This window comes from Passer domesticus, chromosome 5 (assembly GCF_036417665.1).
Source record: "Passer domesticus isolate bPasDom1 chromosome 5, bPasDom1.hap1, whole genome shotgun sequence".
NCBI lineage: Eukaryota > Metazoa > Chordata > Aves > Passeriformes > Passeridae > Passer > Passer domesticus.
In genome coordinates, this window is record NC_087478.1 from 20,031,031 (window position 1) to 20,054,585 (window position 23,555).

At 35.4% G+C, this 23,555-nt stretch overlaps 1 protein-coding gene across 4 annotated transcripts in view; it reads left to right on the forward strand.

Annotated features, from left to right (window-relative positions):
* POT1 (protection of telomeres 1) overlaps positions 1 to 23,555 on the forward strand; it is a 59,647-nt gene that overhangs the window by 26,750 nt on the left and 9,342 nt on the right. For all 4 annotated transcript variants that reach the window (XM_064422227.1, XM_064422228.1, XM_064422229.1 and 1 more), the window contains 7 exons: positions 6,122 to 6,412; positions 10,371 to 10,526; positions 16,491 to 16,651; positions 18,938 to 19,026; positions 20,184 to 20,228; positions 20,695 to 20,851; positions 22,109 to 22,314. In XM_064422227.1, the coding sequence (XP_064278297.1) occupies positions 6,122 to 6,412; positions 10,371 to 10,526; positions 16,491 to 16,651; positions 18,938 to 19,026; positions 20,184 to 20,228; positions 20,695 to 20,851; positions 22,109 to 22,314 (1,105 nt within the window). The remainder of the gene's footprint in view (positions 1 to 6,121; positions 6,413 to 10,370; positions 10,527 to 16,490; positions 16,652 to 18,937; positions 19,027 to 20,183; positions 20,229 to 20,694; positions 20,852 to 22,108; positions 22,315 to 23,555) is intronic.

Genomic DNA, 23,555 nt, shown 5'->3' on the forward strand with positions numbered 1-23,555 from the left:
TTATGATGATTTCTCATGAATTACAGAATTTAGTGATCTACAGTACTATGCCTGGGCTTTCAGCCACAATCACTGCTCTGCAGAGATTGTGGAAGGTGAGCTCCCCATCTCCCAATATAAAAGACAGGCCTGTGATCCATTTGTCTAGTCTTCTCCTTCTATCTTCATGGCAAAGAAGGAGTTTTCTTAGGTGGATTTTTCTTGGACCTTCTTGTTTATTGTTCACCGTGAATGCTCTTAATACCTTAGAAATAATGCCTAATGGTACACTGTTAAAGAGTGGGAAGGGGCAATCTGCTGGTACTGGCTAAGCCTGCAATATTTTATACTCTCTTGACTTAGGAGTTTTGGCTGGTATTCTGCCTTTCTTGAAATGCCTCAAACCCTGCCATGATGATAGAATGGTTAATTTCCTCATTGGCTTTTCTCTAGTATTCCTTATTACCTCTGAGTGATTCACAAACAAGAACTTATTTTCTCACATCCAGTGAAGAGAATTGGTATTGGATTTCCATTTTAATGGTTAAGAATTGGAAAAAGTGATGCACATTCTTATTTTGGTGTTCATCTTGTTCAGTGTACTCTAGTTGTTTAATGCAGTCAGGATGTCCAGGATGTGTTCTGGTGGGTCTTTTTCCTGAATGCACAGCATTGCAGAGCTGTGTGATTCATGTGCAACACTTGGAGAATGAAGACTGAGACAGTGACCTCTGATTATACACTTCACTTGTATGGCTTCCTTGGCATAATGCAAACTCTGTAGCAGTTATGAAGCCTTAATTCTTTAGCTTTTTGTCATAGTAATCCTGATGCTAATCTCTTACTGTCATTAACCTTTACTACTTCTGTACACAAGTGCCAGTTGCTGTAATAAATGAAGTAGGAATTGTAAAGTTGTCACCCTCTTTCTTAGAATGTATTATTGCATTACCCCTGTACTTCTCAAGTCATGTACCATGTCAGAAAATATTCTTTAGAAAAACAGGGTCTTGGACGTTATGGAACATGGTGTAACATAAATGCATCATGAGCTGAACTGAGTTTGCACAGACATCAGTAACTGTCATCTACTAACCTTGGGATAATCGTGGATTATAATCCTATTGTTTTAGTTTTGTGGTTAGGTCACAGAATCAGAGAATCATTAAGATTGGAAGTTACCTTCAAGATCATCAAATCCAACCTTTGACCAAATACCACCATGCCCAATGCAGCATCCTAGATCTCTAGAATAAAAAAATGGAGAAAATTAGATCCCTTGAATGCTATTAATTGCATATTCATGTGATTCAAACCCTAGATTTACAATGTAAACACATAGTCTCTTTGAGCAAAAGGATTTAATAGCCGCAATATAGGTGGTTATGCCTTTCATAGATCAGTAGATTGACAATTTTAAGATGTAGGTTTTGCTAGTGAGTTTCTAAGGTGTTTATCCACAGAGGAGGGGGAATCTGAATGTCAAATATATGGAGCATGGCTTCATGACAACATAGAAGTATCACACTCCCTTTTTTGTTATCCTTACTAGTTCTGTCTCTCTTCTTATGAGTCACTCTCTTAAATCTGGTAGTATTTGACATAGCATTCATTCTAGTGTGTTACTTACTTTGATCTTTAAACAATCTGCTGTTATTTCCAGGAGCAATCTTACTTTTGCACTTGGCTAGCAGTTTCTTTGTCTCTTTATGCTCTCTCCTTTAATTTAGTCCAGTTTGTCCAATGAAAGTTGATTTCTTTCCTTCTTTCTGCTTGATGCAATGTGGAAGGTACTGAGAGAAAGACACAGCAGGAGTGTCTGCTCACTACTTATTCCTGGGCAGCTCTAGCCATAGCTGTCAGGTTGATGAGGGGGGAAAGTCTGGAGCTTGGATATATAGCATGCTGCATGAACATTAAACTTTGGCAGAATAGACTCCCAGACTCTTAGTGTCTTCTGAGAAAATGTGGTCCAAATATATCAACATGGCCAAAATTAGGTTTGAGACTTTCTACTAAAAAAGAAGTTGAAAGCATGGTGTCTTTTGCACTGCTACTCAGTTTTCAAATTCTTTTTCTGAAGAGTGGAAGGAAATAAATTATTTTTTAGTAAGCAGTTAGGAGATTTTTTTTTTAAATACAGAAAAAAAAACAACTTTTTTTTTCTCTGAAATATTAATATTGCTTTTGATTCCCTTTCAAAATTCTGTAAGGCATGCAACTCACTTTGAATGGAATTTAAATTAAAAATAAGTATTTTTCCTATAGTAAATAATGTCAGGAAATAATGACTGTAGGCAGTAATAGAGTGTCTCTGTAATTTGAAGTCTTAGTAATTTGCAAATATGATTTTCATATCATTACTTTTGGTCAAGTTACTGGACCAGATTTTAAATTCTTATAAAATATTCCAAAATAGTAATTTTTTACTCTATTAGAATTTCTAAAGCAGTATCACAGTGCCTGCTGGCTTTTTAAATTACTAAACCAGAAATTATTTCAACTGGTTTTAAGTATATAAACTTCTTGTATACAGATTTTTCCACAAAATACTTATATCTTCAGGTGAATTGAATTGGTAAATAAAATACAATTTATTGCTCATTTTCTTCTTTAATTGGTGTTTCCATTGCTACAGATGTTTCAGACAATCCTTTTTTGTATACAGCCATTCAGGAATCCTAGAGAATAAACTATCACTTATGGTCCTAATATCTAAATGTGTTTATCATGTCTCCAAAAGTCATTTTACTTCCATGTGACTGTCTTTGTTAGTTTTCTTTCAGGAGGTGCCTCCACATAGTTTTGGTAGTTCAGTTTTCTTCTTGTGATATTTCAACATATTCAAAATGGTTTAATTTATACTTCAGATGACTTCTCTGGTTCATTAGTATCTCCCTGTTCATACAGCTGGCAGAACAAGTAAACCAGAATTACATTATTAAAATATAAGAAAATATAATCAGCATCCTGTATTATCCAAATTTGTTTAGACTATTTACTTAAGATGAGAAAACATTTACAAAATATAAGGAAATATACCAGATGCATTCTGGTGAGGTTTTTTGTGACAGGATACTTTCCTTCATACAAATACCATCAGTGACAATCATAAAAAAAATGAAATCTTCCTTCTTAGTATAAAAACATACATTAGTTTGGTATATGTTGTTTCTCTAGGCATTTTTTTAATATTCTGAGATGATCTGTGCCTGCAGTGGTTTCATAATAGTCCTTTGCTTCTATAATTTAACAATCAGTTTTGATGGAAAGCTACCGTGGAGATGCTATTATTCCAGCTGTATACACTACTTACTATCACACTTTTCCATTTTGTGAAATGAATAACACCATCTTCAGTAAAAAAAAAAATAAAAGAATGTGTTTTACTTTGCTGTAAATCTATTTATAAATATTTCAAGATTAGCTTCTTTTCAATAACCATATTCAGTATAGGTTGTACCCCATAGAAATCACTAGAGTTTATTGTCCATGCAGTTTATTAAGGTGACCGTTCACCTATTGTTCTTAATTTACAGAAACTATGCCAGAGACTCCTACAATATGTATTGGAATTTACTGGCTTAGAACAAGATAAATGCATTTTATCTGCTCCATTTTTTGTCCCAGAGGATATTTTTATTTAGCAATCATTATTTATTGAAATTATTTAAAATTCTCAGGGAACTTTTAAAGAGATAGCAGTCTGCCCTGCTTCCCTGTTAACTCCCTGCTTCACCCTGCCCCACCACTTTTTTTAAAATGCGCCATTTCTAGAGGACGTGGACATAAAATCTACTGAAGGGGAAATCATTGTCATATGCAGAAGTCCCAGATTGGCTCTTTCATAAGGTTAATTCAATTTCAAAATTGTTTGGAAAATACAACATGTTTACAGTATCAGTGCCTAACTTGGTCTGAGATCTGCATAAGAGTGCCATAAGGAAACATTTGTCCATAGACATTGTTCATTTTATGCTCCAGTGATCCCTCACAACTTGAGCAATCATTTGTTTTTAAAGGCCAAGCCCAGAGAATTTCTGTTGGCCATCATCTCTTTTGTGGGTCAAACACAAGTAATTTTCCAGCTGTGAAATACTTTGTTCTGTAACCCATTCTACATTTCCTTCTCCCACATCTTCTTTTCTTCACTGAATAATATTGTTGAATTCTGTTTACATTAGAGAGGACTCAGTGGCATCTCCGCCTGCCTGTGCCTGAGGACATCTGGTTTTGCTAAAGATCATTGCTAATTTTCTCATCATGACAGTTGAGATTTAGCTTCTTGCTTTATTTTTTTAATTATTATATTATAATTGCCTCTTCCAACAATAAGGCTGATTTCAAATTGACTGAATGAGAGTACTAGGAGATGTCAGAAGTACAGTATGTCAGCTTTCTGATTGCTCAAAGGATGACATAAAGGATTTGGGAAAAGAGGAAAATGAGTGATGGTGCAAGCCCAGGGAGACAGAGTACTTTCTTTCTGGTTTTGTGAAAGGTTTAGAGCCTTCACAGAAGACTAGGACAGAATTTTTACTAAGAAAAAAATAAAGATATTTTTATGATGATTTTAAACAACTAATGAAGAAATAAATGAATAGGTAAATTAGAAATTAAAACACTTCAAGAAACATTTGACATGTCAGACAAGACACATGAAAAGTATTCTTGAAATATATTTTGATACAGGATGAATAGGTAAAAGTGATGAGAGTTTTCATCCCCTCTGGATGTTACCTGTTTAGAGAAACTGTGGAATATAATGCCAGTGATAGCAACTAAAGTAAATCTGTGTGTTTATATTAGATAACATCTTCCAGGGGGGCATGTTTTTCCAGATTGTAGATAATGGGAGGCAAATTGATTATGAAACCATGTATTTTCCTTGTTTATCCTTTGGCTTTTCTGATATTTTCAATATTTAAATGTAAAGGTTAAAAGATTGAAATTTTTCAGTCTTTCACTGAAGAAAAACTTCATCCTGAATTGATGTGCTCCATTGGTGAGGTTTGAAGAATGCTTAAGAAATCAAAGCTTATCTTAGAGATGACCCTTAATGCATTTATGCATTATGTCAGAGTAGCAGGGATTAAAGGAGTTCCTGTCACCAAGATTGAACTGCTTTGCATATGAATTTCCAAGGTCAATGAATGCCTGATTTGTTTGCTTTTTAATAAAATATAGGCCTAAATCATTGGCAGTGTTTTGCTGTTTAGAACTTCTGACACACACTGAATGTTCTGCACTTTCAAATCAGTGGGATTTTCAGCCATTTGGAAATGGAGCACTGGGAATCCCATACTAGACTGTCTCACAAATGCCATATTCTTGTGTGTTATTGGTAACTTGATGACCCCACATTAATTAGAAAGGGGTGGATCAAAACAGACTGTTTCAGATTTCTGGATAATGAGTCATGCAGTGCTTTAATATAGATAAATCTATAATTGCAGGGAGCAGTAAGACTAGACTAGACCCTTGAAGGAATGTTTCAGACTTTAAATACTGTGCTTCATATGGCAACAGATACACAGTGAAATCAGCAGGATTTGGGAGGCCTGCCATGAGCAGGGCAATAGACATTGAATAGTTGTGATAGCTGTATTCATAATTAAAGGAATGAAAGCTCATCACTGTTTGCTTTATGGAAAAAAAATAGCTCCTTGAACTGATATTTTTTTCAATTCAGTAATATTAGGTAATGGCTAGAGGGGCCAAAAACAAGAATCCATAATAGCTTTGCCATTACTCTGCTATATAACCCCTAAAAATTAATTTCTCTTGTGCCTTAGATTCCCCATTTAAAAGAGCAATCCTGATATGTTCCCCACACAGATATTTTGATGTGTGCAAATAAAATACTCTGCAAAGATGCTGTAGGTGTAAGTGTTACAGGTAGTTATTAGTCTGCCTCTTCAAAAATTTCTCGTGCAAGATTATATTTCAGCTTGTACATTTTGTTTTCTTATTAATAATTTTACCTTTTTCTTTTGATTTTATTTTGACTCTGTTCTTCCAATAGAACCAGGTCAGAAATGATCAGTGGTCCATTTTCCATGCACATGATAAAGCAGAAATATATTTGTTTTTCCATGCAGTACAAACCTTTCTTTTTTTTCATTCATATTTTTTATTACAGATCAGGGAATACAATGGACAGATGCAGGGAATTACCAGTGGGGGATTTGCATCCCTAACATTTGATGGAACTGTAGGAGCTCCAATTGTTCCTCGAACTTCTAGCAAAGTGTACACTTTCATGGACGAAGAACAGAAAACAGTGGAAGAATTACGTATTTGGGCAGCCAGTAATATTTCCATCTCTGGACCAGCAACAAAATTGTCTGGTGTTCAGCCAATGCTGTTCTTTGATCTCACTTGCCAGCTGGTAGGAAAAGCAAAAGTGGATGGATCTTCTTTTCTTCTAAAGGTAGACTTCCTTTTTAAAAATAATTTTTTAGGTTTATTAAGACATTGTGATACATTTTTAAATAAAACAGACATATTAATTTAAACAGTATTATGTAGATAAATATTTTTAGTGTAAACAAATCTGTGATCCTTGGCTGTTTTGTTTTTATAGAAAAAACTAGTTGTCTTTGAAGTTGATCGCCTGATTTGGTTTTTTACAGAGGTTTATTAAGATGGCATTATATAGATCATAATTTCACAAAGATTTGTAGATAAATATCACAAGATTTCTTAACCTTGAAAAATATTGTTAGTTTTAAACTGTATCCTTGTTTTCTAGTTAGCAGCATTTACTGTTTGTTTTTCTAGATTTGTTGGATGTGATTAGTGCAGTACGTAGCACTGCCTAAAAAAGAATGAGTGATTATGTTATCATGATGGATTTCAGGTAGTTTCTTTTAGTTACATATAAGCACTTCAGGCATCAGTGCTTACTGAAAATACAAAATGCAAAGTGCCACAGAACAGGAGAGCAGATTCTAAAGGTGATCCTTAACATTAACTAAATGAAAAGGAGGTCTCCATAATATTCCTGGTTCTAGTTCAGATGTATCAGTCTGGGGTTGTTCCAAGACTCTTCTGCATTTATTTTTGTATTTGATTGTTAAAACATAAGTAAAGATCAAGCTGTTAGTTTCCACTTTGTGACTTCATAAAATTATTTATTGGTTCTACTGTGTTAAACTGTATTGTTACAATATTTTTAGAAATAGCACTTGGTATTATTCCTTCATTGAAGCAGCAAAGATTTTTCTCATACAGAACATTGCATTACTACAGAGAAACAAACTTTAAGTGCATGCTATAACATATTCTGCAACTGCTACAAACATTTCCATTTAATTATGCCTTGTGAAATAGATGTCAAATGAGACCCAGTAAATTTTTTATGACTTTGTGGACTGTAATTAGGTTGTTCATTAATAAGTGTATCTTCAGCATTAAAGGACCTTTTGCAAGGGTAGAGACAAGTGCTCTCTTAAATTACTATTTCTTTACACACTTTTCTGTGTTGTAAGACCCTAAGTTGGTTTTGTCACTTTTGTATAGTAAAGGTGACTTGGGGAGATTTTGGGGTATACTTAGGAAGGTAGAAGTCTAAGGTCAAATAGTGGCTGATGACTTATTTAGTATAAAATATTAAATACTTAAATATGATTTACAATACATTGGACAAGCTTAAAAATGCTACATTAATAGTCTGTTGATAAATTCCTCAACAATAGCAAAGTCCATTTCTGATATTAAATACTGGTTGTGATAGGAAAGAAACCTTTCTAAAAACTTGTCGACAGATTTCTGATTTTTTTTCTTGATTTGCTAAATAAAAAAACCAAACAAAACAACCAGTTCAATACTAGCTCAAATTGAGTCATCATTAAATATTATTTTATTGTATTATTTTGATTATCCATTTTATAATAATGTTTTGCATTTCTTTTTTTCCAAGTATATCTGTTAAATTAATTATTGATTATACTACAAAAGATTATTATTATATTATTATTATCATTATTACTATTAGTATTATTATTATTAGCATTAATGTCATGTACCTAGTGGAGACTGCTTCAAAGACAATTAAAATAAATTTCAGCAATTTTGTGTATCACCTGTAGTGTAACTTTTAAATTACACTTAATAAATTAATTCCTATTTGCACAGCAGCAGAGTTGGACATGGCATAGAGATGGTATCATGGAGCTATTAGTGTTTTCCAGTTTCTGAGAATTTTGTTAGTCATATTGGTGGAATATGACTAACCAAAGAATACACACAGAAATTTTTCTGTCATTTATGCCTTTCATAAGAGTTTTGTTATTAATCTTTTCTTCCTTTCTGTCAGTTAAATTGTGTACATTAGGTAAGTCATACAATGAGCATATTCTGCTGAAGACAGAAACAGGTATTTTGTCTCTCCCATTTCAGTGTTTTCCAGTCATGGTGATCAAATGTTATCGCTAACTTTTCTTTAGTTCCAATCTGTTCATGACAAGTAATGAAACAATTTGTCTGTTGTCTCAGCATTAATTTAACCACTTTGGGGTTTTATTCCAGTATTCATTTCTAGGACAGTTTGAAACAAGGATGTTTCAATGTTTAGTGTAAAGTAGAGTTTCCAGGCTCCTGAGGTAGAGAGCTTTATCTGTTTTCGTATTTGTGCAAGAAAAAACCCAAACCCAGATACTTTTGAAAGATTTTTTCTTTTAAGAAACTTCACTAGCTTATAAATTCTTCTAAAAGGTGCCTTGGTGCCAGCCCTGTTAGTTCCTCTGGCGAAGGATATTTTAAAACTAAGTCACCATCCTTTTCCTCTGAACAGGAAGCATGCAGGTTATTTTAATCCATTTGTCAGATCATCTCTGCAGTGTTGAATTACCAAAGTGTACCAAGTAAAGCCAGTTGAAAAATAATTGAAAACTTGACAAATTGAAGATTCTTTACTTTGTCGGAGTGACTAAATTTGTACTATATATGCACTAAATCTGTTTTCAAGCTGAGTTCTGGTAAAGATGTGATAATTCAAGCAATAGACAACCTCTCTTTCAAAGGTGGTTTTAAGTATTTCATGGTGCAGGATCAGAAGATAACAGGCTTTTTTTTTAATCTGTGGCAGCATATACCACCTCATTATCTGGGTCCTTCAGAATATGCTCTTATTTGGCAACATAATTTGATGTCATGGGTCATTTTTGCTGTGAACAGATTTCCCTTTTATCTCTTGATTCTGGATGCATATTCCATGAGTTATTCTTAGTGCATTTATACGTGGCTCTGCTGATTCTTAGATCTTTTCCTGTGGGTCTGTTGATCCAAAGCAGTTAAGCATAAGGGGTAGAAATCCTTTAAAAATTAGGCTTTAGTGTCTTTTTTTCTTGCCCTCTGCAGTGCCTAATTTGTGGGACAAAGCACCTTGGAATCACAAACTGTCTAAAAATTGAAAAATAGTTTCTGTTGAACCTGTATGTATGAAATCCTATGAAAAGCAGCACTTCAGAAGTCCAAATGCTTCTAGATTTTTGTTTTACCGTGCCATTATATCAAACCATTATTTTTGAGTCTTTGAGAAGATGGTATCTTCAGAAACTCAGGAAACCATAGTTTACAGAATAATGTTTGGGTTAAGAAGTAAGATTTTAGGTTCAAGGTGTTAGCCTGTCAGTAAACTTACCTTTCTGATAGCTGAAAAATAACTATTGATATTTCAGTACTTGGAGTGTATCAAGGATTTAGCTTTAGGCAAACAAGTTTTAGAATCTTTATTAATAAATATAGGATAAATACTGATGTTTTTCTAATATGTTCTGGATAACTAGCAGTGTATGGTGCTATAGGAGATCATCAGTAATTAAGCCAATATGTGCTGTACACTCAGTATTCACATACAGTAGCTGGAGTGGTTAAAAAAAACCTATAGCAGGATTAAAATATTAAGTTCTGCATATGATGAATTCTGATAGTTGTAACAGCTGACCCTGGGATTGTCTCAGCTGGTCAGAGCATGGTGCTGAGAGCACCAAGGCTGAGGGATCAATCCCCATGTCAACCATTCACTTAAGAGTTAGACTTGATGATCTTTGTGGGTCCCTTCCAGCTCAGAATATTGTGTCATTCTGTGCTGGATAAGCAGCTGAGCTTCTGCTAGAGCTGGTATTTTTCTTTTTTCTTTAAATATTTTAAAAATTCAGGTTTTAGCACTTGATTATGTTCTCTGTAGAGGTTATTTTATGTAAGCAGTAATAAGTTAAAAAATCCCATAAGGTCAAATTCAAGTATTTAAGGACTTTTAGACTGAGACTACAATGAAGATCTCTTATTGTTAATAATTTTTAATCACACAAAATATTACAAAAAGTTATTTAAAGTCTGAATCTAAAGTATTCTGAGCACATTGAAATAGTTCATTTGCATTGCAGGTTTGGGATGGCACTAAATGTCCCTACCCCACATGGAAAGTGCCTGTGGAAGCAAGAGACCTGGAAGGAGAAAAAGTTCTTCTTCATCAGCTGAGAAATCTAGTGGTGGACATTCTGGTCTATGATAATCATGTACAACTGGCAGAATCACTTAAGGTAATGCACAGTTTGGTATTTCACTCTCTTTTTGTGGCCTGTTTTATGCTTAGAAATCACTTCAGAGAATGCATCAATTTGGTTCTGCTGTAATTATGTGTTTCTTTATCTTTCACTGTACTTCCCATACCTTTTATTTGAATGCAGAACTTCTTCAACATGTGTTAAACAGGCTCATTACCTGAAAATTGCCATGAAAAAATTCTTCACATTAAGCACTTTCCAGACACTGCAATATAATAGATAATACAATGAAAATAATGCACTCAGAAAGTGTATTGTGTGCTTTAGAATTATTTCTAAAAGATACAATGCCATGTTAAACCTGTAGTCCTGTTAAAGATCCTTAATTCTTAAGTCAATAGAAGATTTTCTGTTCTATAAGCTTCTGCAGTTTGCAGTGCAATCTTCATTTAGTAGGTCAGTAATGTTGATTATGCTTAGATAGAGAAAACAACAACATAATTAAACATCAGATCTTCTGCAATACTGCCATCTTGCTTCTGAATACAGGAACTTGGCAAAGAATGCATCTTTCATTTCATGCCTTGCCCTCTATACTCAACATCACTTTTAAGAAAACATTTTACCAGAAAAAAAAAGATAAGTGATAATCCTTTTTTATGCTGGGTCTATCAGCAGACATGAAATCATTTTGGTAAATTAACACCCATTCATAAGTAAATTACAGATAGCAAAATAAGTGTAACAATTTGTGTAAGAATTCATAACAAAACTAACAGTAGTATTTCAGTACTTTCAAGTTCTCTTCCAGAATTTTTCTCTTGCTAACTGGTGTAAAAAACTGATGTTCTAGTGAAATAGTATGTTTTGAATATGAAGGAAAAAAGGATTTTAATATTAATAAAACTTATTTTCTTGGTTCGCTGATAATACTCCCTGTATTATTCTCCTCCCTTTATATTCAGGAATTGAATCACAATATATATTGAGTATGTGATATATGGGATGTCTTCATACTCACTCTTACATTTTTTCTTCCTATCCACTTGCTCTTTCGTATTTCTGAAGCATTTTTATCTCTGCTGGATACTGCACTGCACAGTAGAAAGTTTAATAATTTCGAAGGAAATTATTAAGAAACCCCCCCTTGATCTCTTATGGGTGTTTTTGTCCTTCTGGCTATGTCCAAAGTTGCAGTAGTTTCAGTCATGCAAGCTGTAGAAGTTTCAAATTAGATAGTTTTTGTACACCACGTTCTAGTTGCTTGTCTTAGTGGAGTTATCAATGAAACAGGGCTGATATGCTGACAAGTAAATTTCAGAAATATTTACTGATTTCAGATTGCAACATGTAGAATTAATTGTATTTCAGAGAATAATTTTTATCTCTCTATATACACACACACATATATATTATACAATTTGGCAGGAACTCTCCCTAAAATAGACGGGTTTTTTTAGAGGCTTTTAAATACTAGTGAAAATTATGTCATATCATAAAAAGGTATAATCCAAATATGTATCATATTTTATTGAGTTCAGGATCTTGTTACTCAAAGTTGGGTTTTTTTAATTCATTTTTATAGCAGTATAGAAATGTTTAGTGTATCGACATATACCTTCCCAAGTGTGATTAGATATTTTGCCAGTTTGTGGTTTCAGAAACAATAAAAAGTGCACTATTTTTCAATCTTCTTTTCTATACTTAACACTAGCTTAGAGTGGCCTTTTTTAATGTAAATTTCTACAGAATTGTTAGGTTACACTCTTGCCTGTTGTTTTGTACCATTTGCAATGACAGTTTCAGCTTGGAAATGATGTTTTATGTAGGAGCAATCTGTTTTACATAACCTTGATAATAAGAAGGGCAGATTATAAAAAAAGCCTTGAAATATACGGTCTTATTTTAAAATTGTATCTGTAGGCACATGTTCATACAAGGAAACTCTGAGTAAGTACTATACACCAGAGAAAGTGGGTAATATATATCACAGGGAAATTTTGACAAATCCTGGAGCACAGTGTCAGGGATATTGCTGCAAGAGTTTGTTAAAAACTTTATATCATCTGTCCAGAGAACACTGAAGATTTGAGCACTTTATCTCATTTTCTAAGACAATACTTCAAGTGTTTAATGGAGAGAACTTTAGTTAAAGGTATGTTGAAGGTATGTTGCAGTTGATACTGTAAGTAGACTTTTTCGCTCTGTATTTACTGCCCTCCCTTTCCTGCTGGGCAAGACTGTGGCTTTTCAGCAATACAAAAAGAATTTTCAGAAATTTCATCTCTGAAGCAGATTATTTATTACCTGGGGCATAAGGACATGGCAAGACCTACAGCTAAGCAAAGAAAATGTTGTTCACTGCTTTTTCTTGAATTTCCCTTTTCCTCTGGCGATGTACCAGGGCTAGATGAGACTTTCTCATAACTGCAGGAACCCCAGCCTACAAGTGACTGGAGTACAGTTGCTCCACATTTTTTAGCCTTATGCCAGTTTTCCAGTACTTCTCAGTGTCCACTGACCTTGCCATGCAGTTTGGGAATAGGTCTGTGACGTGAGTTTTTCCATCTGGGGCATTTTGTTTAGGTGGTAAACATCAAGGTGAGTGAGTGTCAGTGGTCAGCACAACAGGGGTACAGCTGCCCACAGTTGGTCAGAGATTTCCTTATTTCTGCCTTTCACTGAATATGTGATCCAGTGCATTCCTCTTCTGGCTTAATGGTATCGATTCTGTGTTGCCATCCATGTTATGGATAGTGCAATTAAAACTATTAACCTTGAGCATACATACAAGTCCTAGTCCATAGTTTCACAGTATTTGCTCTGTGTTGCATATCTTCAGATGTAGAATATGTATAGAATATTTTCAGCTGTTTCTCCCACCATGGTACTATCCTTCATGATAGTAGTTTGGACTAAGATGTTTTCTTTCCTAGTGCCAGAGTCACATTTTCAACATACAACTCAAATGAGTTACTACATGGCCAAAATATCTAGCTTCATATTTTTCAGATCTAGATAACATTCCCTTGACATGTGAGTTGTATTCTCCCCACTTTTTACTCATTGAAAAGGGAAAAAACCCAAGACCCACTCTTGAGTCCTTCAAACTCTTAAATGGATTTAAGCTGGTATTTCTTACTGCCCGAGATGGTGCCCAGATGCCATCTATATGCTTTGTCTCATTTGCAGAAAGTTGTGCACTATTTACTCAGTAAAATTAGACTGTTGATGCAATGACAAAGAAATACCACTGAATATAATCAACCATAAATACAGGCAAAAAGGTAAGTACAGGTGAATTACTTAGGTGATTCCTGTAGATAAAGACAGCTTCTTGTGCATCTTTTTGGACAAACATGAATATTTACCTGCAGTGACACATGCTGCTGTGAATTCACTGAATTCCAAAGTGATTGTGAACACACTATATTGTGAAATAATCATGAGAATTTACTGTGCTAAAAAGTTGTTCTAGTTAACTAGTTACAGGGAACTGCATATATAACTTCTGCATTTCAATTCTCTCTAGCCTTAATATGTATTCTTTAAATAGTAATATTTGAATTAGACTGAATATAAGGTATTAGTATCTTTTATATTACTGCAAGAAATGTTTTTGTTCACTTTGATTTCACTTTTAATGAACTTCCTTGAAATGGGGTAGGTCATAAACAGAGCTTGTATATGTATATAAAGAGCTCAGTCTGCAGGCGTTGTGTAAACAACAGAAATACAGTAACATTTTTATCCATAACATCCACATTTGCTCTGTGCTGTTAACAGTAAGCAAGGCTGCCTCCCAAAGGAATCCAGGGAAATAGCATGTTGTCCACTCAGGCATCTCCGGGCTGACATTCAGAACCTTATAGATCTTTTCAGTATTTGGCAATGCTGATTATTATGCATCTCTTTTTTGTAGTTCAAAGTGATACTAGAATATATAAAATTTAACATGTTATATGAAATATAACATTTTCCGAAAAGGATCCAATAAATGTTTCGAAGATTATTATTTTGTGATAAGTCTTGCAAAATGAATGTTGCACTAAAACTTGCAGTTCAGTTGACTTTTGCAACCTGAAATTGACTTGTTGCAATCTAAAATTCACTTGTGTGAATTTCAGCACACAAGTTCAGAAGGCAGACACAGCATTTCATATTCTTGGCTTCTGAGCTCTCCTCTCCCACATTTAATTTTTCGTGTTTATACATAGAGAAAATATTAACTTTTTATATACTATAAATATATATATTTTTTTTAAATTGTCAATTAAAATAAACTTTTTCCTGCTTCTATGCAAATTACTCTTGGCAGTAGGGAAGTAGTTTGACACTGTTGACACTGTTTGCCACTTTTATTTACATAAATTTATTCCATATGCAGAACTTAGTTTCTTAAGAAGTTCTTACCTTTCTCCAAAAGCATTTGTCATAGTCATTAGATTAGTCTTAGGATATGAGCGTCCTTTGCTTTTTTGGATGTTCATAATTAAGTGAAATCAGCATCTGGAAAGAAAAAAAAGTCTTTGGATAAGCCTCTTAACTGCCATCTAAATGCACAACTGTCCTGGTGGTGCTTTGAATGAACAAAATGAGCAGCCTAGTAACATGTAGATCAATTAAAAGTCTGGTAAGAGCTTCATGCCAGAAGCAAAATAGGTGCGGGCTGAAGTGCACTTTTATGTCCCTGCTGCCTCAATTCGAAAATATGCTGCTTTTTTCATGTGTGGTTACTGTTTAAAAAGAGCAGTTTGATCCACCATTATGTAGCCATAGTTTGTTCCTTGATACAGAGGAGGATTCTAGACACAGGTTGCCGCTCCATCTGCTTTTATGCATATATACATGTGTTTAAAAGTGTTGTAGTATGACATGTCCAATCCAATAAAGTAGGAATACTTTTTCAGTTTCCACCGGTTAAAGTTGGATCTCAAGCTGAAATATGACTTAATAAATATAACTGCTGTAATATTAATTTTAATTGAAGTAAATTTAGAATAATTTGTCATTACTATCAGGCTATTTAAAAGATGTTTAGAATTAATATAAAACCGGGTTGTTGAGTGTGTATAGCTTCCCAGCTATTATCTGGATCTCAGATTATATTAAAAAAAAACTTGCTAACTGTGTAATTGAGTCTCCATTTTATCTGCTTTTAGAACATTGGGCTTGGTTTTGGTTGTTTGGTTGGGTGTGCGGTTTTTTTGGGGGAATAATGGGAGGGTATTCTTAAATAAAACGAAACTTATAAAGATGTGCTCAGTGTTCACCACTCCATAACTTTCTTTTTAATAGGTGCTTGTATAAGTCAGCTTAAGTCTGTGTACCTTGACAAAGCTCTTCAGAAAACACAAAATTATTCTAAGCAAAACAGGAAGCATAATTCTCCATGTAGCTGAGGACATCTAACAGAGATAGGAAAAGTGCCAAGAGTAAGATATGATGGAGAAATCTGAGTAAGGAGATATGTTTGTATATACATGTAAACATGGTAAGCCATGCACAGTGATGAACAGGAGATCAATTGCTAAATGTGATCATTCCCAGGACAAATCACAGGATGTCAGTCTCTGTTGGGCTGTGTTGGGAATATAGAAGGCAAATTGTGCCCTTGGGAAAGGAATGTATTGACTCGTTTGGTCTGTCTTGTGAAGTGTGTTTGAGAATTAAATTTACTAAGAAGGCTTATTCTGCTTCTGAATCACCCTTTGCTGCCAGTAATGTTTCCTGATAAAGCAAAACAGATCACATGGAGAGGTTTTGCAGTTTCCATACCTGAACATACTTAAAACCCAGCTGGAAACAAGCCTAAGAAGTCTGCTCTAGCTGACTCTGCTTTGGGCAGAAGAGTTGAATGAGGTAATCGCCAGAGGTTGCTGCCAGCTTCAGCTGTTCTGTGGTTCAGTTAAAACAGGGAAGAAGCTTCATGAGCACTAGAATTTTCCATGAAAATAAGTAACTTTGTGTTATCAGCATGGATTTTTCTTTTCCTTTCAGATTGGAAGTTTTCTGAGAATTTACAGTATTCATGCGAAACAAGCAAGCGCTGAAAATGAAGATGTCTCACCTATGGAGTTTCATCTTCACGGTGGCACCTGTTATGGTCGAGGAATAGGAGTCTTGCCAGAAAGTAACCCAGATGTTAAGGAACTAAAAGAGTAAGTAGTATGTGTAAATGTTTGGTTTTCTCTAGATCATTCTTGAAAACTCTAGGCTAATGTAACAGCTGTACAGTTTAGAATTGTAAATGTTTCTAAGAATCAGAAACTCGAACAGAATTTAGCACCACTAAGATGAGAAGTATTTGGAGGGATAGCTAAATAAAGGCAGTTACTTTCAAATTTAAAATACAGTTTAAAATTCAAATCAAGATTTCAGTTTTAATTAGCTTCATTCTAATTATGCACATTTAAAACCTGTGCATATGTGCTACTTGAAAATGGCGAGATTTAAAGATGTTCACAATGAAGCAGATAATTTACATTCTTTACTAAGCTGTCTTATAAGGAATCAGAATAATTTAGGTTGAAAAAGACCTTTAAGATCATCAAGTCCAAATGTAAGCCTTTTCCAAATGTCCCACTAAATCATGTCTCTAAGTGCCACATCTGCATGACTTCAAAACACCTCCAGGGATAATGACTCCTACCTGAGCTGCTTTTTCCAATGCTTGACAAACCTTTCTGTGAAGAAATTTTTCTTAATACCTAAGGTAAGCCTCCCCAGGCACAACTTGAAGCCATTTCCTCTCCTTCTGTCACTTGTTGCCTGGGAGAAGAGGCTGACCCCACCTCAATACAACTTCCTGTCCCCTTGTTGTAGAGATGAGTGTTAAGGTCCCTCTCTGAGCTACCTCGCCTCCAAGCTAAGCCATCCCAGCTCCCTGAGCTGCTCCTCACAGGACTTGTGCTCCAGGCCCTCCACCAGGTCCTTTTTGGCTGAGCCTCTTTCCAGCCACTCTGCCCCAGCCTGTGGCACTGCATGGGGTTGCTGTGACCCAAGTGCATTTCACCTTGTTGAACCTCATACACTTGGCCTTGGCTGTCAGTCCAGCCTGTCCAGACTGCTCTGCAGAGCCTACCTGCACTCCAGCAGATCAAAACTCCTTCTCAACTTGGGGTCATCTGCAAACTTACTGAGAGTGCCATGCCCTCAGTCACCTTGCTCTCATCATTGGTATAGATACTAAACAGAACTGACCCCAGTACTGAGCCCTGGGGAACACCATTTGTGAGTTGCCACCAGCTGGAGGTAACTCCGTTCTCCACCACTCTCTGGGCTTAGCCATCCAGCCAAATATGGACCTGTCCCAGCCATGACAGCCAGTTTCTGCAGGAGAGTGCTGTGGGAAACAGTGTCAAAGGCTTTACTAAAGTCCAGGTAAACTACATGCACAGCTGTTTCCTCATCCACTAAGCAGGTCAGTTTGTCATAAAAGGAGATGAAGTTGGTCAAGCAGGATGTGTCTCATAAACCCTGGCTGGCTGTGTCTGATCCCCTGGGTATCCTTCATGTGCCACATGATGGCACAGAGGGTGATCTGCTCCATCACCTCCAGCACTGAGCTCAGGCTCACAGGCCTGTAGTTCCCTGGATTGCCCCTCTGACCTTTCTTGTAGATAACCATCTGCATTCTACTGGGACCTCCTCACTTATCCAGGACTGCTGATAAATAATAGAAAATGGCTTTTTGGGTGCTTGTGCCGGCTCCCTCGGTATCCCCGTGTGGATCCCAGCCAGCCCCTTAAACCTGTGTAAGTGGTGTAGCAGGTCAGTGACCATTTCCTCTTAGATTATGGAGACTTCATTCTGCTCCCCATCCCCATCTCCCAGCTCAGGAGTCTGGAAACTTAGAAATACTTGGTCTTATTAAGACAGAGGTAAGGAAAGCATGGAGTACATTGGCCTTTTCCTCTGTCACTGTTTCCCTCCTCATCCAATAAGGGTGGAGATGCTCCTTAGCCCTCCTTTTGTTGATGATACATTTGGAGAAGCTATGTTTGTTGTCTCATATAGCAGTAGCCACATTAAGTTCTAGTCAGATTTTGGTCTCCTAATTTTATGCCTGCATAAAATCCTTGTATTCCTGCTGAGTGACCTGCCCCTTCTTCCAAAGGTTATAAACTTTTTTCTTCCTTAGGAAAGGCTAAGTAACCGAAGTCCATATCCCATTATCAGGAATTCTGTTTCCAGTAGTACATATTTCTTTTGGCACTATTTTGTGTTCAGTGTTCCAGAAGTGATTTGGAAATTGTCTGCATCATTAATATCTTCTAAAAATTCTGGTTCAGTAGAGTTTTATGTCTGAACATTATACCTGTATCTTGATAATAAATAGGTTTCATGTAAGTGTCCATGCAGTCCCATATATATATATGTGTGTGTGTATGATTATACAGAAAAGATTTCTCTTCATTATAAAATATTTTGCCATTTATCTTTAGATTATTAGAATCTGTGGATCTGACAGACAGTCAGAATATGGAAAGCATGTGTTCAATGGACATAGACAGCACTTTTGGCAATGTTACAGGTAAGAGCAACTGAAAGCTGATTTGCTCTTTCTTCTAGTATGGTCAAGATAAGGTCACAGTTACTGCTTCTCTTTGTGTGTAATGCTACTGTCACATTCAAAGCCCTAGAGAATTCTTGCAGTTTATTAGACTGGAAACTTACATTACTCTTTCTTGTCTTCTAGCACAAGCATTTCGTATTACATGGAAAGATACTTTTGTAGGAGTTAGTGAATAAATTCTTAAACACAGATGGTGTTCTTAATCATACTGTAGTAGATCACAAAGCAGAGTTATGTAAGTGCTTCCCTCTAAAGGGCGATTCTGCAGGGACAGGCACTGAAATGCTACTAAACAGCTGTCTGTTGAGGAGCCCTTCTTAAGCTGTTGGATGGAAAGTTGTGTCAGTGGCAGAGGTGTAAGATGCATTTCCATGGAACAGTAATATCTTATTGATTGTTTTCCATACCCCATATTGTTTTCTGAATGGTATTTTTAGCTCAGGATAAGAATAACTAAAAGGGAATTAAACTCTAAAGCTGTTTGGACATAGGCTATATCTTTGCTTCTAGCTTTTAAAAATCTGTGTTACTCAGCCATTATTAACATAAAAACATAGGATGTTTCTAAAAGGATGCAAAAGTCAAGAATAAGTAAAAAAGTCAAGAATAAATAAATGCTTCATGTCCAGTCCATACATGAAAATTTAGAAAAAAATTTGCACCTATTTACTGCACTCTCTTTGTGTAGTAGAGGTTGTTCAGAGAGGGGACCAGGCAGTCTGTATTGGTCTTTGTGTTCCTGTTCAGAAAGATTACAGGGGATGAATTCAGTTTATGTCAGCAGATCATTCACAGTGTACTTCTGAAAAGTTCACTTTGATAAGCATTCCTATTTAATGTATTTGCTAACATCCCCTCTAATATATTAACTCTTGATATGCAATATATGTCTCCTTCTTACTTTTGCTGCTTTTTTTTGTTTGTTTGTGATTGTATTGTTTTCGTACATTATTGGGATTTTCATTTGTTCAGCATTTGGTTTGGTGTATATCTGCGTGTCTATCTACATGCCTACCTGTTTGTATGTGTCCATATGTATGTCCATGTGTCCATTTTTATATGATAAAAAAGAAAAGAAGGAAGGAAAATAATTAGGAAATTCTTCTTTATTTTAGATCTTGAATTGCACTTACAGAGATGTCAGCAGTTATCTGTTACAGGTAGGTAACATTTTGACCTTAAGGTGAATTTTAATCTTGCTGAAGTATTAAGGTGAAGTTTAATCTTGCTGAAAAGTAGTTTTAAAACATTATCTTAAAGGTTATTACAGGAAGAGCTATTCTAAGAGTATAAATTCCAAGAGTATTTATGCATGTATGTTGTACTGGGTTTGTTTGTTGTTTAAAGGAATAGAGCATGTTTGTATATTCTACTTTCACTTGGTTTTTGTACATGTTGTGTTTCTGTATACTGAAGTGCACCATGCTCCTGCAGCCTGATGTGATTTATTTTACGATCTGTAATAACAAGTTCTGCTGATTAAACTAAGTCTGCAGCTGGGAAGGAAAGAAAAGTTGGAAATGAGGAGAAGTGCATCTCTGAGATTGCCGCTTCCGGTATTGCAAATATCATGGTGATAAATAATATGTGTGGTGCTTTTTCATCTCTCTGTGTATTGTTTTGCAGTATTAACAGATCATCAGGATTTGAGTAACACAGAACTGAAAACCATAACAAACAGCACAGCTCCTCAACAATATCGCATTAGAGCAAAGCTGAGAACTTACAAACCCCAAAAGCTCCATCAGTCTGTTAAACTGCATTGTTCCAAATGCAACTCTTTGTAAGTGTTTTGCACAGTATAAGTAACTAAGAATTGCTCTGTATGTTTTGGGATGCCTAGATTTTCAGTGTGTTTTCAACTTCTTTTGTGTAAGATAAGCTGAATCTTACACAAGATCATTTTGTGCAAAGATTTGAAACTCACTAAGTAGAAAATTTTTAAATCATCAGGTGAGTTCCATTTATAGAATCCACTGAGTGCTTTCAAAACAATAATTTTTCTTTCTTTGCAAATTCAGCAGTACAGTTTTTTCCATACTGTAGTTGTATAGAAATATCTTAAGTGTTTCTTTATCGGAGTTTTAAAATAGGATATGCAAAGAGGTATAATAGTCTCCAAACGAATTAATAAAATATCTTTGACGAAAGTGCATCTTCCAGACAAGGCATCTTTTCTGGATCCAAAAATATCAGGGAACTCACACAACTTCAGGCCATTCCCTTGGATCCTATGACTGGTCAACACAGAGAAGAGTTCAGTGCCTGCCTCTCCTCTTCATTCAGGAGGAAGTTGTAGACTGTGATGAGGTCTCCCCTCAGTCTCCTCCAGACTGAAGAGACCAAGTGACTTCAGCTGCTCCTTATACAACTTCCCCTCAAGACACTTCGCCATCTTTTTTGCCCCGCTTTGAATACTCTCAGAGACCTTTTACAACCTAATTGATTCTGTAATTTTTGTGTAATTTGGATGGCCTGCATTACTGCTTCTCTGTGTATGACAAGTGGAAGTGCATGAGTGGTGCACTCCAGCAGGACAGGATAGAAACTGAGGTGCAGAGTTGCAGATTCTCCCTTCACAGTATTTATGTGAGGCTATCCTGGTCCTGTCCTTTTTTTTTTTCTTTTTTCTCCCTCAGTTTCTGCAAAGTCAAACAGACTAACACATAAAAATTGAACAAATTACATAAGTTTATGTAGTCTTTTCACTCTAATGATGTGGTGTCCCTTTTAAGGCCCAACTGAAATCACATAAAGCTGATAGATTTGATTTTCCAAGGATTTTCATTTGTGTGGGCTGTAGCCACTAGGCTGCCTCTGCTCTAAGGTAGGTTAGCATATTACTTGGTGTGTTTATTAACATGGAAAGTCATAATAGACTATACAACTCTTAATGTTTAAACTGATAAAACAGTGAGGATATTCCTGTCTGTCCTTTGACTCTCATGACTATATTCTAATATTTATTTGGAGTACTGTCGTCCTTGTTGGTAGATTGCCTAAGGAGAAGCTGTTAGAACATACTTACTCAATTTTTTAGGCAAGAAGTTCCAGATAGAGAAGACTTTGACTTCATTTTACACGGCTCTGCCAGTACTGCCCCAAACCCAGAATTACACAATACATCCTGGTATGAATCTGTAACATGGACTACACAAGAGCAGAAACAGAGGGAAATAGCCATCCATTTTGTGAAGCATGATGAAATGCTTCAACATCCTGAGAACACCTTGATAATGATAGAAGGTAAGGTAAATTGCAAATACAATTCTTCCAGCACTGTGTCCACTCTGTGTACAAAGTAAAGATGTGTTGAAGTTGTATTCAGTACAAGTAGTGATGATCATAGAGGTATCTTCACAGAAAAGAAAAACTGAGCTGGAACTATAAGTTACTGTTGTGCAAACAGGAGATTGTAGTCTGTAAAGGTCTTATAAGCTGCTTCTGTCTATTTTTAAATTGTGCCAATGTTGTTTATTGTAGATTATGCTAAAATTAACATCTGAATGGGGTTTGGTTTTTTTGCTATCTGTGCTTACTTATTTGTCAGTTCTGATTTAAAAACTTGCCAAGTCTTCTAAACAAGCCTATTTTTAGTACTGATGTAGAAACTTTTGAAATGCTTCTGGTAATACAAGCCTCCAATTAAATTTGTCAGCCTCTGGATGTCACTGTTGTTTCAGATTAATAGAACTTCTCTCAGTGTTTGTTTTTTTTTTTTTGGTTTGGTGTGGCTTTTATCAGATCTCCTCAGGAAAGAGGAATAGCCACTGACCTTTAAACAAAGCGATTTAGCAAGAATACTATTGAGGAATTTTTATATAATAAAAATAATAAATTGCATATAGCACTGTTCAGAGTTCAAAACAAAGCCTTCAATTGTGCTCAAGCAGTGATGTGAATAAGCAAATGTAAGTCAGGTGGTCCTTTGTGTGAGGGTCAATTACAAAACCCCTTCTGTTTTCTTCTTTCTTTTATAATGAATTAGTTCTGATAGCTGCTTTATTTCTGACATGTTCCCAACTGACTTCAATCTAACCTTTTCTTTCTGGGAAAAAAAAATCTATTTATTCTCTATTTTCCTAGAACAGCTGAGCAATAAAACTCAGTAAATCTATTTTCAGATATTAAAGTGTCAGCAACTAAGTATGTCTGTGTATGGATATGTGCATGTAAAAGGTCAGTTTGCTTACTTTGATTTTTTTCTAAGAAAATGGCTAGTAAAATCATAGTAGTAATTATATGAAAGTGATGTTAACTAAGTACAACCTCTTGGTTATACTGTTAGCTATGAGGAAGATATTAAGGCATCTGCTTTGATAAATGTCCATCTTTGTTTCTTAATTGAGACTGTTGTTGAATAAAAGTGAGAAGGTATTGGACTCTTTTTTGAATTTTTGGTAGTGGATATAAATTATTATTGAAAGCTCTGAAATCAGCTAAGTAGTTGTTCAATTTATTTCTGACTACTGTTTAAGGAACCATGT